Source organism: Mesoplodon bidens (genome assembly GCF_964165515.1).
Source record: "Mesoplodon bidens genome assembly, chromosome: 3".
NCBI classification, from domain to species: Eukaryota; Metazoa; Chordata; class Mammalia; order Artiodactyla; family Ziphiidae; genus Mesoplodon; species Mesoplodon bidens.
In genome coordinates this window covers 177,281,765-177,296,006 of record NC_138178.1, presented here as the reverse complement: position 1 = coordinate 177,296,006, position 14,242 = coordinate 177,281,765, and the positions used below count along the sequence as shown (strand labels likewise).

Here is a 14,242-nt window from a genome sequence, read left to right as displayed (position 1 = left end):
TGAGGTCTGCGGGCGAGAAGGGCGGGCGGGCAGGCGGGGCGGCGATAGTTACCCAGGGTCCTTTGGCTCACTGTCTCGTGAACCTCCTCCCTTCAGCTTCCTAACCAGCTTCTCACTGCTGCGTCTAATTGAAGCCCGGAGTTTGCTAAAGGAACCACTGCGTTTTAAAGATCCAGTGCCATCCTGAAAAAAACGTGAACAAATGTGAAGCGCCAGATGGTTCTCCCTCCCAACCCGCAAGAGACAAAGCTAAATGAAAACAAGAATTCACATCGCAGTTGACCTGCCAGTCTGTGACTTGCTGGTAATGTGATTCCTACAGAAATTATCAATTCGCCATGTATGTAAATACACTTTAAATAGAAATCTATCCATTTTAAATTTCATGAAAGATAATCCAATGAATATGAAAACCTTTGAACATGAAAAAGCTCATTCAAACAGAAGTAGTAAAATCCTCAAAGGAAAATTAATTATATTACTGTCTTGAAACAAAAGATACACAGAAAGACTCAAGGAAATTAAGGCAGCTTCTAGGAAGGTCACCAAAATCAAACTCCATGTTTAATAAATATGGAAGCATCTGGTCCATGAAACAGTAAAGGACCTAAAACATTTAGGTTTGACATAGGCAACTTCCTTTTAACAATTTCATCTACATGCAATAGATATACTGTTTCTTCATTAAGTTTTATAGGACAGTTTTATTAAATGTAGATTATAAATGTAGTGGGAAAATTAAACAATACGTTCATTCTATACAAATAACTAAAAATCCTTAGATGCCTTGTAGGAAGCAAGTAAAAGAGTGCCCAGCTTTCGTATAACTGATTCAGACATTAATAAGTGAAACACTTGGCAGTATCTGCATATGAAAATCAAATACACAGAGTGAAAAAAATGTGTATAGAACTTTTATTCTCAGCATGAATCATTTAGTAAGATTAACAGTAGCCCCACCAGTTCTAGAAGCTACGGCAATGCTGCATTCCATGGAAAGAGTGAGAAGGTCTACCAAGCAGACAGACACCAAGACACAGGTCAGTTGGAGTGAGTTTATTAGAAGTTAGAAAGACACAAATACACAAATCACTGAACACTTAAAGATTAGTAGAGAAAAGCAGAATTGCCAAAATTTCACACAAAGACTACATAGCAAATTCTACTTGAGCACGATCCTAAGGGGAGCGCCCAGAGCCCAGGGTGGTCCCGCCAGGTCTCCAAACGCGACAGGAGCAGCACATGCCCTATTCTGACAGCCTAGGTAGTGTCACAGTCACCATCATGCCATTGCAGTAACACCTGGGGGATACTAACTAACTACCTCTTATCAAAGTGAACAGCTAATTGCTCTTAGATTTTAAACTCATGTATTACACAGTAAATGGTTTTATTAACACAGTTTATATTACTAAGTACATATCTGGCAAAGCTACATGTATACAGAGATAAGGAACCCCCCAGAAGGACAGCAGCACCAAAAGGAATGGCCAGTCACAGAGAGGCGCAGCTCTGACAAGAATCCTAGGGGATTGCTAAACACAGCAGTCAGCACTGGAGAGAGAAGAAAAGCTGGAGGGGATGCCGCCCATCATGCAGGAGACAGTGAGAGTGTCACAGAGGGCAGCTAGGCCTGTTAGACAGAAAGGGAGAGAGAAAGCCCAGGTGAAACTCATGAGAAAAGAGCCAGTTTCCACGCAGCACAGCTTGGCTTACAGTATTTCTAGGTCACAAAATCTAAGCAGCCTTTTTACCGCTTTAGTATTTGGAATTACCTTCTGTCTGCTCCTGTCAGCCCCGTATGAAACAGGTACTGGACCTTATGTTACATTTTACATAATCTAGACTAAAATCACTCCTAATCCTCAATAAAATAAAATTCAACATTTTTAGAGCACGGACTGGCACCGTGCTAGAAATCTCCTTGATACTTACAATAAAAAGGTTTTCAAGTTACTGTACATTAGGAGATTCTGAAACAAAAAACATCGACAGTGACCAAAGGAAAGACTGCTATGCACAGGAGGAGTGCATTCATTAAAGCTTTAACTTTATCAGAAATCCTCTTGCATAGAACTAAACTATAAAGTTCTCTCTGAAATCAGAAAGGACTTTCTCTGAAAAACACTAACATCTTAGACATTTCAGAAATGTTAAGAAACACTGAGTTTTAAAGTTTATAGCACATTTTAAACATGCAGTTGATAATCCAAAATAAAATTAACTAGAAAAAGGATTTCCAAAGCAGCAACGCATCCTGGGTCCTGGCAGATTGGAAGCCCCAGACCGCGGGGACCTGAGCCCCGCCCGCGCTGACTCACCATGCGACGCTGAGCAAGTCATTTAACCAGCCCGAGCTTCATCTTTCTCATCTTTAAAATGGAAAAATAAAACTTGTTACCAACTCCCCACCGATGCTGGGAGGACAAGAAAACACAAGTTCTTGCTGCTCTTTAGAAACAGAATGTTAAAATGTTAATGCTATAAATAGTACAACTCCTCGTGTTCAGTTCAAAATTCAGTGCTACTCGTTAGTAGTACTATTTGTAATATTCCTGTACTAGACACTCCGCAGAATATGGAAGAGTAATTTCAGTCAGATTCCAAGAGCGTTTCATACACTTATCCACACACGCTCACTCGTCCCTGCCCCGCGCCCCCCCCACCCCACCCCCGCAAGGCAGGCTGGGCTGGGCTTAGGGAGCAGCACCTGGAGGGAAAGTGGGCGGTGGAGCAGACCTGCCCTCCTCGCTCTCACCAGCTGGGAACCTGGCCCCTGAGAACCACCAGGAAGGACAGCATAAACCCACCCAAACAAGGTGGATTTCTACTCAAAACAGACTAGAGGGTTGGGAGGTTTCACTGTATTCCAACACTTTCAGAATAGTCTAGATCGTTATACTGCCATGAAAGAATATTTGCATCAAAAAACTGGGTTTCTGAACAAAAATTAACAGTATAATGTATTGGTGAAGAATTATATGGCAGTAATTATTATCTGGATTTCAGGTGATTTGGTGTTTTTAAATTCTTCTTTGGTTTATTCTAGTTGTCTTCCTAGTTTAATTTTTATTTTTAAAAAATTACATTATTTCTAATTAACAGTTACCTCATTCCCAGGAATCCTGGGGAAGAGTTTAGTGTATTAAAAGCTTTTAGAAATATTAACATGGGGAGCAGTACAAAAAGTATGGGGACATGGGGGTGGGGCTACTTCAGAAGGACCCCAGTAGAGAACTGGCACTCTGAAAACAGAAAGGCCAGCACGGGGTGAAGCTCAGATTCCACTCAGAATGTAAGACGTCTGATGTTTCCTGGTGGCCTAGTGGGACCACTGCAAAGGCAATTCGTTCATTACAGTGCAGTCCCAAGGCTCCTGCGTGGCCCAGTGGGGACCTGGGTCCCGGTGACTGACACACATGTGTCTCACAGTTAACGTGAAGTCAATTTTACCCAGAAAGGATCACTATGCACAGAGCATCTGCATCTTTAGAAGCAGGACCGTAAGAGACTTATCTTGACAGTGACTTTTAGATCTGAACAGTTTACACAAAAATAACATTTGATGAAGTTACATTTTCAAGTACTTCAATTATGATCTCTATGGTACATAGAAAAAGAACAGAATTGTACTTCCCTAAACAAATTATCTACCATGTCAAGAATCTCATCCAGAAACTTCACGTGAATTAGAATATGCCCGGGAGCCTTACGTTTCTTATATCTTAATAGCATACAATTCAGTTCTCTGCTGATCCAGATTTGCAGTATCTGCAGGGAGTAACTATTATAACCTAGTTTGTCTTGTCTTTGACCACACTGCCCTTTGTGGTCCACGTTATTTCTGAATGTTGAGAAGGCCTGCGCCTAGTGTCTTGTGAAAATGTTTGTGAAAACCCAAGTGAGGGCTCTATGCATCTTCCCAACAGAGCAGCTCAGCACTTTCCCTACAGCAGCGGTTTCCAAACTTTTTAAGGAGCGCTGAAATCCTTCTTTAAAAAATTAAAATCTAATGTAGAACCCCAATATAAAATAAAACCTCAACAGCATTTTCTCATTATAAACGTGTAACAAGTTCTTATGATTAAAGTAAACAAGTAAGAACAATGAGGCTGCCTTAGAGAACCCGTGATCTGAACATGAAGTTACAGACAGGTCCAGCCTCAGCGCCCACCTCAACTCCCAATTTATTTTTATCTTTTATCTTGACTGCATAACAGAGAAAATCTTGATGCACACAGGAAAGTGGCTGCAAATAGCAACAATGCTTAACCTGCTTGCCCTGTAATCCCAGGGGAATCTGCACTCACGCAGAGACAGCATTGAACACTTCATCCTCACACCTGGACCGAGATAATGTGAGGACAGCAGTGTGTGAGCCTCTAAACCAAGGTGGGCTTAAAATGGGCTCCTCTGGTTGCACGCAATTATACCTCAATAAAGCTGTATCTAAAGAGCACCTAAGGGTAGATGAATGGATAAAGAAGATGTGGCACATACATACAATGGAATATTACTCAGCCAGAAAAAGAGACGAAATTGAGGTATTTGTAGTGAGGTGGATGGACCCAGAGTCTGTCATACAGAGTGAAGTTAAGTCAGAAAGAGAAAAAACAAATACCGTATGCTAACACATATGTATGGAATCTAAGAAAAAGAAAAAAAAGTCATGAAGAACCTAGGGGTAAGACAGGAATAAAGACACAGACCTACTAGAGAATGGACTTGAGGATATGGGGAGGGGGAAGGGTAAGCTGTGACAAAGTGAGAGAGTGGCTTGGACATATATACACTACCAAACGTAAGGTAGATAGCGAGTGGGAAGCAGTTGCGTAGCACAGGGAGATCAGCTCGGTGCTTGGTGACCACCTAGAGGGGTGGGATAGGGAGGGTGGGAGGGAGGGAGATGCAAGAGGGAGGAGATATGGGATACGTGTATATGTATAGCTGATTCACTTTGTTATACAGCAGAAACTAACACAACACTGTAAAGCAATTATACTCCAAAAAAGATGTTAAAAAAAAAAAAACCAAACACCACCTAAGGGTGCACACTGCCTTTCCTGTCTCCTTTTAAAACATAAATGTATGCTTTGAAAATAAAACTCAAGTCAAGTGCTGGGAGAGCAGCACTAACCTCTCAGAACCTCAGAGCTTCCGAAGGAAACCAGCCTGAGAGCCAAGGCCCCCCGTTGCGGGGCGGGCGGTGCTGGTCTGAGCCGTGGCCTCAGACGCCAGCTCTCACCTGTCCCTCCCTGGTTAACCCAAGCAGGGCTCTATTGACTCACTGCTTCACGTAAGACCCATCTGAAGGGATGGCTCCTTCTGCTGCTCAAAGTGAGTTTAGGAACCGCTGCACTGGATGACCTGCAGTCTAGATTCTTTCAGTCAACTGGATCCAGCCCAGGCGAAGCACCCTGGGGTGGATTCTGTCAAAGATGCAGAGTCGCTAGTGTCTAAAAGTCAAGTAAAAAGGTATCCAGCACCCAGCGTGTGTGTGTGTCCTGAGTGACAGCATGTCCACAGTGAGAGAGGAAATGTGAGGTGAAGGGCAGAGAGCAGGAACTGGGGGGCGGGGTCCCACCTCTGCCCACCGCACCGTGACGCCTGCCCACCCACCCCTCCACGGAGGAATGAGAGCAGCTCTCCCTCACCCCCGAGTCTCAGTCTTGAAGACAGTAATAGAACTCTGAGATGTCAATAATTTTATTTTCACGTGATTTCATAGAAAGATTGACCTAGAAATACTGTCTCAAGAGAAAGCTCCTCCAGAACTTCATTCTGAAGGATCAAACCCTGCCCCCTGGCTCCTGGAGACCAGCGGAAGGAGGGCCTCCTACACAGAGCACGCAGACAGCAGCCACCTCGGGGAGAGTACAGTACACAGTGCGGGCTGGACACGGACACGAGTAGGGCAGAGCCGCCCTCATTTCGCTTTGGGCGACTGCCCGACAGGGTGAGTGGTCAAAGCAGATGCTGATTGGTTGTCTTGGCACAGGAAAACCAAAGCAAGGGAGCTGCCAGGTAAAGACGGCCGAAAGAGACGCTCTCCCTTAAAGCTTGGCCAACAACATTCTGTATAAAATGTCAGCTAGAGTGCTGACCCTTACCAAATTGCTACAGCTGTAGAAAATCCCAAAGAATAAATAGATTCAAAAAGATAGACTATAAGAAAGCCCCAAACTACCATTTGGCAAAACATCTGCACAATTACAACTAATCAAATTGCATTACGTGACTTCAAAAAAATCAACACTGCACCTGAATGCATTAAAGCTAATCCTGCATTCAACCCTCCCCCATAAAAGCAGAATTCCAAAGACACCAGCTCAATGTACAAAAAAATTACCCACGTGTTACAAAAATTCACTAGAAAGAAAATGTCCAGAAGGCAATACTGGAGAAACAGCAGTGGTAAGAACTTCCACAGAGGCAGAGGCACAGCCTGGCCATGGAGGTGACATGTTTCTAATAGAGGCACATGCTCGGGACCCAAAAGCCTCCGGCAGGTAACCATGGAGAGCGGTGAGCCGCTGGGCCCTCCATGGACTGAGCTGGGACATGAAGAGCAGCCACCCTAACATTCTCACTCCTGACCTGTTCTCTTCTACAGACGAGTTCTGTCTGAATCACCCTTTTCCTTGGAAGTATTTAAATTAATTCTAACAAAATCTACAGCAGCCTCGTCAGTGAAATTAGGAGCACTGAAGTTAGCAATGAAAATGGGTAAGTTAAAAAAGCAAGTTAGTTATCTGCCACACTAATCCTAATATTAAAATAAAACCAAATTATGAATTATGCTTTAAAAACCAGGACACTCAATCAGCATTTAAGTGCTCAAAGTTAAGCCAAACAGCTTTCATGGATTCCTAAAAAGAAGAAAATTACTACTTCAAACAAATAACAGACTTCAGTGTTAGCAGAAGAACTTACAAAAAGCTTAATTTGTACTTAATTTGAGAAAAGTAGGCTGTCTAGCAGTTAAGCCAGGAGATGCCAGAAAGCACTCCCGGTGGGAGACAGCCCAGGCTGCCGCCCGGGGCCTCGCAGCACAGGCTGAGCACGCGCTGTGTACTGTACTTACCCCGTTCCACTCTACGCTCATACTCACTTCCTCCCCTCCGTCAGGGCCGCTCTCGTACTTGACCACATCCACGCTGAGGCTCTCGCGGCTTCTCCGCTTCTCCGTGTTCTCAGGGTCATTCAGCACTTCAGCTACCCTCTGTTTGTGAGCATTGTCAAGACCCTGCGAGCCAGGCAGGGGGAAAAGGGTTTGATCCATCAGCACTTAAGTTTTATTGGGGATTTCTAAGATAACTAAATGTATATTAGGGGAAAAAATGTTCTTAAACATTGGAGGGAAAAATCAGAACAGTGATTCTCAGGAATGTACACTTAAGACTTGTGCATTTCACCATATGTAAATTTTACCTCAAATGTTAAAAAATTATAAACAACTACTGAGCTCCAGGTTATGATGTGCACGCTGAAGTATTTAAAAGGAAGTGTACTGAGGTATACAACTTTGAAAGGCATCGAAACAAAAAAAGAACTGAAGGATGGATAGATGGGAGAGATGCTCGTGACTGAATCTAGGAGGCGGTACACGGGTATAAAATCCTCCCAACTTTGCTCTATGTTTGGAAGTTTCATGGTGAGACGCTGGGAAAGTGCCCAGTTTTTGACACTTTAACATTAAGTGCCTGGTGTTCCATGCCTCCAAAATAAGTACATGGTTGAAAACTCACGGATTACTTTGTTCCCGGTATAACATTTTTTAAAATTAGCCACTAATTTAACAACAGGCGTTTTAACAGCAAACTTCCCTACTGCGCAGAGCGACGGGCAGCAGCAAGCGCCCGCCTGCCTTCTCGACGATCACCCCACGCACATCTGAGTGAACACATAACCGGATCAACACCCAGCAGCAAACGTTCTCCATGTGCGTTACAGCACCATCTGATGAGCAGGTGCAGCATGTTTTATTCCACATGGAATCCCAACCCGAACAGCTGCCCCTGCAAATACTGCCCCTTCGCTGACCCTGAGGGTTTCCTCCCCAGGGGGGCACAACACCCAAACAGACCATGTGCTGCGGCGACCTCCACAGTGGAGCGGGCCGTGGCCCTCCCAGGCGCAGGAGGGGCTGCTCTCAACAAAGCACTAGCAACACCCCTTTCTCTAAACATCTACAGCTCCTGACTCTAGACACCACCGGCTGGATGAACACTATCTGGCACTGGTTTACAGCAAAGCCCGGTGATGAAGGAGCACCACGGACCACCCCCAGTCGGGCCAGAATCCCACGCCGCCTGCACCCAGGGCACCCTCCCCTGAACAGTAGCCCCTCAGAGTCAGAAGACCTGGGAAGGACGACAGGACTCAAGAAAGGGGTTCCTGCAGGGCACAGGCTAGGAGAGCACCACTGACAACACTACACTGGGCCTTCTCGAACCCCTCTGCACAGAGTCTCCTGAAGGAAAAAGTTCTCAGGTACCTATGGGCAACTTTAATCCCAGCCAAAAGGTGGCTATAAACCAACAACTGCAGAATAGGCTACATATACACCATTCAGGGGAAAAAGCCACACCTGTCCCTCCAGCCCTAAAAACAGAAAACAAAACCTGCCATCTTTATAGGCATTATACACATACACAGGAATACATTACCTCCTTGCTCTAGAACTGGTAATTGAAGGGCAAGAACCCCGCCTTTCCACTGTATGTTCCTCACAGCTGAGCTTCAGCACAGCTAACCTGCCCCAGCTGATGAAGGAAGGCGCTGCGGTGGTCCTTACTGCCAAGCAGTATTCCATCACATGGATATACCACCTCGTGTACCCACTCATCCACCGACGAGCACGTCTGTCTGTCCGTTCAGCCTACTGAGAGTAATGCTGCCACGAACGTACGTGCACAAGCGCAGTCAATCCTCATCACTTACGGAGGCCATATCTGCTAATCCACCTACTGGCCAAAATGTATCTGTAATCCTAAAATCAACACTCGCAGTGCTTTCAGGGTCATTCACAGACACACAAAGTGGAGAAAACTTGGAGTCACCCGACGCGCACGTCCCCAGCTAAGATCGAACAAGGTGACACTCTGCTTTCTTGTTTCACCTTATACTGTAAGCAAGCATCCTCCCTCCCCCAGTCTAAATCATCCGGTGCCATGTTTTCCGCATTTCGGTCAGTGGTTTCACTGTTTAAAACGGCCCCTGAGAGCGGTGCTCAAGTGTCCTCTGGTGTTCCTAAGCGCAGGAAGGCTGGGGTGTGCCTTATGGAGAAAGGTAAGTTCTCTTCAGGCACAAGTTACAGTGCTGCTGGCCATAATTCGATGCTAATGAATCAACAACATATACTAAATAAGGTGTCTTTAAACAGAAACACACCTAAAACAAGGTTACGTATTGATCGGTTGAAGTAAATGTGACCAGAGGCTCCCAGGAACGTAACTCTGTATCTCCCTAGAAACAGTGGTTCAGTACTTGCTAATTCAGTGTTCAGAGCAACTTTATAGAACATAAGTACCATGAATAACGAGAATCGGCTGTATTTGTTTTGAGTACCTGCGTTCCATTCTCTCCAGTGTATACCTAGGAGTGGACTTGCAGGGTCAGATAGGAGCTCTATGCTTCTCTTTTGGATGAACACCCAAACTGTTCTCTACAGAAGCTGCACCGTTCTGCATCCCCACCAGCAGTGCACAAGGGCTCCCGTCTCTACACCTCCTCCTCGACACTTGCTATTTCTGTTTTGTTGCTGAATCCCAGCCAACCCAGTGGGTGTGAGGTGGCGCCTCGCTGTGGTTTTCATTTGCGTTCCCCTGATGACTCATGATGTTGAGCGTCCTTCCATGTGCTTGTTGGCAGTTGTGTAGCATCTTCAGAGAAATGTCTATTCAGGTCCTGTGTTCGTTTTTTAATTAGGTGGTCCTTTTGTCTTTATACATTCTGGACACTAGACCTCCTCAGAGATGTGATTTGCAAATATGTCCACCCATTCTGTGAGTCTTTTCATTTTCTTGATAGTGTCCTTGAATGCACAAATGTTTCTAATTTTGGTGAATCTAACTGACTGACTTTTGCTTTTGTTGCTCGTGCTTTTGGTGTCATATTTACCATGTATTTACATTATATTGTCGCTTGAACAATGTAATTTTATTTGTACAAACTAAAACAGTAAACATTTTCCATTTCTAAATCAAGGTTTCAATAAGTCTTGTAAAAGAGAATCATTAAACTCAAAGTTAAAAACGGAAGGCTAAATTAAAAACAGAAGGTTTTTGACTGACCTGTTTACGTGACCTCATGGCTGCTTCTTCCAATGTTTCTGCAGCTTCAAATTTGCCTTGACGTCTGTAAAGTGCCCCAAGGTTTTTTAAAGTAGTTGTAACAGTTGGACTGTAAGAAAGCATATGATATACAAAACTATAAAATATAAGTTTTAGAGCAACCACTATCAACAGCACATAATCTAAAGGACAAAGAGACTTATGTTTGGCTAAAATTATTTAAATTTCTATGGTACTTTTTTTTAACTGTAAAACTCTAAAAGGCTCTTCTGTGTCAAGCATCCCCTGCCTACCGCACTGAGCCCTGTGGCTGATGGGACACGCCCCTGTGTTCCTTCCAGACCACCGGGCAGTCTCAACAGAAATGTCTATTCTGGGTCTGTCCAGTGACCATCAGGCTTCCCCCCTCGGGGGCAGAGCTGACTGTGCCAGGTAGTAAAGAGGACACACGTTTCAATGCTGCTATCTACCTTCCCCCCTCCCTCTACAAGTAGAGGGGAAGCCAAGTGAATCCAAAACTCATCACCAGTGAGATCTGAGCCACAGAATGACGGCTGTGTGTGCGAAAGGATGAACCAACAGTGTGGACACAGACAGTGTTTCTGCACTCCTCAAAGAGCACTCTTACTAAGAAACGAGTAATAAATCTAGCTCATTTTAGTACAGATATACTTTAAGAGATTTTTTTCTTACTGATGACAGGCGCTTTAGAAATAAGGAAGCTATATACTCCATGTCTTTGAGACAATTTACAGAGTATTGGGAGAAACAAAGCACATGCAATTCAGAAGTTATGCTAAGTGCTATGGGGAACCCCAAGAAGGAGTACTTGTTCCAAACTAGGGGTTCAGAGAGTTTTTCTGAAATAGAAGACTGGTAAACTAAGTCTTAAAGGGTGAGCAAAAGTTAAAATAGGAAAAAGACTGCAGGAAAGGTGTTGCAGTCAGAAGAGGAAACGGGCATCTGCACAGGCTCACGGGCTGCTGGTGAAGGAGCTCACACAACCCTCCGCAGACACAGAGGCCCTGAGGGCTGCGGGAGAGACTGGGGTGTGCACCTGGACACACCTGCAAAGTGCTGGCTTTTGCACGTCTGCTGGCCTGTTTCCCGTGAGTTTGCTCTATGGCCACCTGAAATGTTGTGTCTCTATATTTAGTCATCTCTTCTGCGATTTGGTAGTTAGCCTTAGACACAGCATTAATGAACAGAACCAATATTTTACCCATGTGACCCATATTACAGTGGGTTTTGTGTACATGAATTACCTCATTTACAAAGTTACGGAGTTTTCATTGGAATTTGGGGAAAATCAGGGACTGTGCAACCACCCCACTTTAAGAAACTTACATACTCGGTTATTTACAAGCTACCTTTGAAGCATTAGCACCTTCCACAGCTGTGTCTCTGTTTTTCAGTTAAGCAGACGTACCTGTCAACTTTGCAGGCTTTGTACCAGCCACCATACTCTCCAAAAGAAGTCCCATCCTTTTGCTTTCCCTAAATTATAGCAAATAATTTCAAGTGAATAATTATCTTAAGCAATATATTCAATTTAGAATCTCTCGAAATAGTATGTCCTTACTTTGCATTCTTCTCTTTCCTCAGCATGCATCCAAATGGGTTTATTTTCATCTAGGGAAGAAAAAATAACATACTGTAAACTGAAGCATAACAGAGCCCACAAAGTGGAAGTTGTCAAGTTTCAGCAACTGCAAGGTTTCTGTTTTGTTTTCCATATGATCCTTCTCAGATATTACTTTTCACATCATGGACAGACAAGGTTTCACAATGGAGAATAAAGACTATGAAGACAGAACCAGACCACAAGAAACCAGTAGGAAATGGCCATTCACATGCAGCTCTGAAAACAGAAGACATGGAATCACAGGTACCTACCTAGACAGGGTAGGCAACGATCAAAAACACAGACAAATGCTAGGGTTCCTATAAGGAAACTTTTAATGCTAGAACCCTCATGTAACACTTGGGACTATTCAGAATTTGAACAACTAACATTAAACAAAAGTCTAAGAAATAATATTAAGATGTTGGGAGCAAAAATGGAAAAACTACAAATCAATATTCCTTTAAAATTTTCTTCACTTTTGAGAACACTGACACATAACACACTCATCCAAAGCTTCCAACTAATGCACCCACATCATGGAGGATAAGCAGTCTTAAAAGTGAAGGTTATGGGCTTCCCTGGTGGCACAGTAGTTAAGAATCTGCCTGCCAATGCAAGGGACATGGGTTTGAGCCCTGGCCTGGGAAGATCCCACATGCTGCAGAGCAACTAAGCCCATGTGCCACAACTACTGAGGCTGCACTCTAGAGCCCGTGAGCCACAACTGCTGAGCCCGTGGTCACAACTACTGAGCCCGTGTGCCACAACTACTGAAGCCCACGCACCTAGAGCCTGTGCTCTGCAACAAGAGAAGCCACGACAATGAGAAGCCTGCACACTGCAACGAAGAGTAGCCCCCGCTCACGGCAACCAGAGAAAGCCCAAGCACAGCAAAGAAGACCCAATGCAGCCAAAAATAAAAACAAATAAATAAATAAATTTTTTTAAAAAGCGAAGGTTATGAAAACACTTTTATGACATGAAAAATGCTTAAGCTACAAGTATAAAGGAAAATAAGCAGTATACATGATTATATATAAAGTGTGGTTTCAATTATGCAAATCAATAGGCAAAAAAGGAAGGAAAGACACTAAAAAAATTAAAAGATGATGAAATTATAGGTGATTTTCATGATCCCGTCTCTTCACTTATTTTTGAGGTTTCTGGAGAATAAGATCTGTGCTCCCACCCAGTCCAACCACTCATCAGCTACCCATCCTGGGTGAGTCGCTTAGCCTGCAGGGTCCTCGCTCCTAAAATGGAGTAATGTGTGACCCACTTCACAGGACTGTTGAGAATATTAAATAAGAGTACACATTTAAACTGTTTTTAACTAGAAGACTAGAATGTGGTTAACTATTCTTAGGATTATTTGGCATGTCATAGGAGAAGAATGAAACTAGTTTTAAATACTGGTTTTAAAAGAGTGAACATCTGCATAGCAAAGGAAACCATAACATAATGAAAAGACAACTTACGGAATGGGAGAAAATATTTGCAAATGATGCAACTGACAAGGGCTTAATTTCCAAAATATACAAACAGCTCCCACTCAACAACAACAAAAAACAAACAACCCTATCAAAAAATGGGCAGAAGACCTAAATAGACATTTCTCCAAAGAAGACATACAGATGGCTAACAGTCACAAGAAAAGCTGCTCAACATCACTAATCATTAGAGAAATGCAAATCAAAACTACAATGAGGTATCACCTCACAGCAGTCAGAATGGCCATCATCAAAAAGTCTGCAAATAACAAATGCTGGAGAAGGTACAGAAAAAGGGACCCTCTTACACTGTTGGTGGGAATGTAAATTGATGCAGCCACTATAGAAAACAGTATGGAAGTTCCTCAGAAAACTAAAAATAGAATTACCGTATGATCCAGCAATCCCACTCCTGGGCATATATCCAGACAAAACTGTAATTCAAAAAGATACATGCACCCCTATGTTCATAGCAGCACTATTCACAATAGCCAAGACATGGAAACAACCTAAATGTCCATCAACAGATGAATGGATAAAGGAGATGTGGTACACATATACAATGGAATACTACTCAGCCACAAAAAAGAACGAAATAATGCCATTTGCAGCAACATGGATGCAACTGGAGCTTATCATACTAAGTGAAGTAAGTCAGACAAAGACATATACCATATGATACCACTCATATGTGGAATCTAAAGTATGACTCAAAGGAACCTATCTATGAAACAGAAACAGACTCACAGACATAGAGAACAGACTGGTGGTTGCCAAAGGGAAGGGGGGTGGGGGAGGAGTGGAATGGGAGTTTGGGGTTAGCAGATGCA

General features: G+C 43.5%; 1 protein-coding gene across 23 annotated transcripts in view; it reads right to left on the bottom strand.

The window, feature by feature from the left end:
* The window catches only part of KLC1 (kinesin light chain 1), a 55,929-nt gene that overhangs the window by 11,568 nt on the left and 30,119 nt on the right, over nt 1-14,242 (bottom strand). For 4 of the 23 annotated variants that reach the window (XM_081226936.1, XM_081226918.1, XM_081226935.1 and 1 more), the window contains exons 10-14: nt 11,878-11,927; nt 11,725-11,792; nt 10,296-10,404; nt 7,085-7,246; nt 53-183 (exon numbers count right to left, since the gene is read on the bottom strand). In XM_081226936.1, coding sequence (XP_081083062.1) covers nt 53-183; nt 7,085-7,246; nt 10,296-10,404; nt 11,725-11,792; nt 11,878-11,927 — 520 coding nt within the window. The other 19 variants (XM_081226933.1, XM_081226938.1, XM_081226919.1 and 16 more) reach the window with 13 other exon arrangements.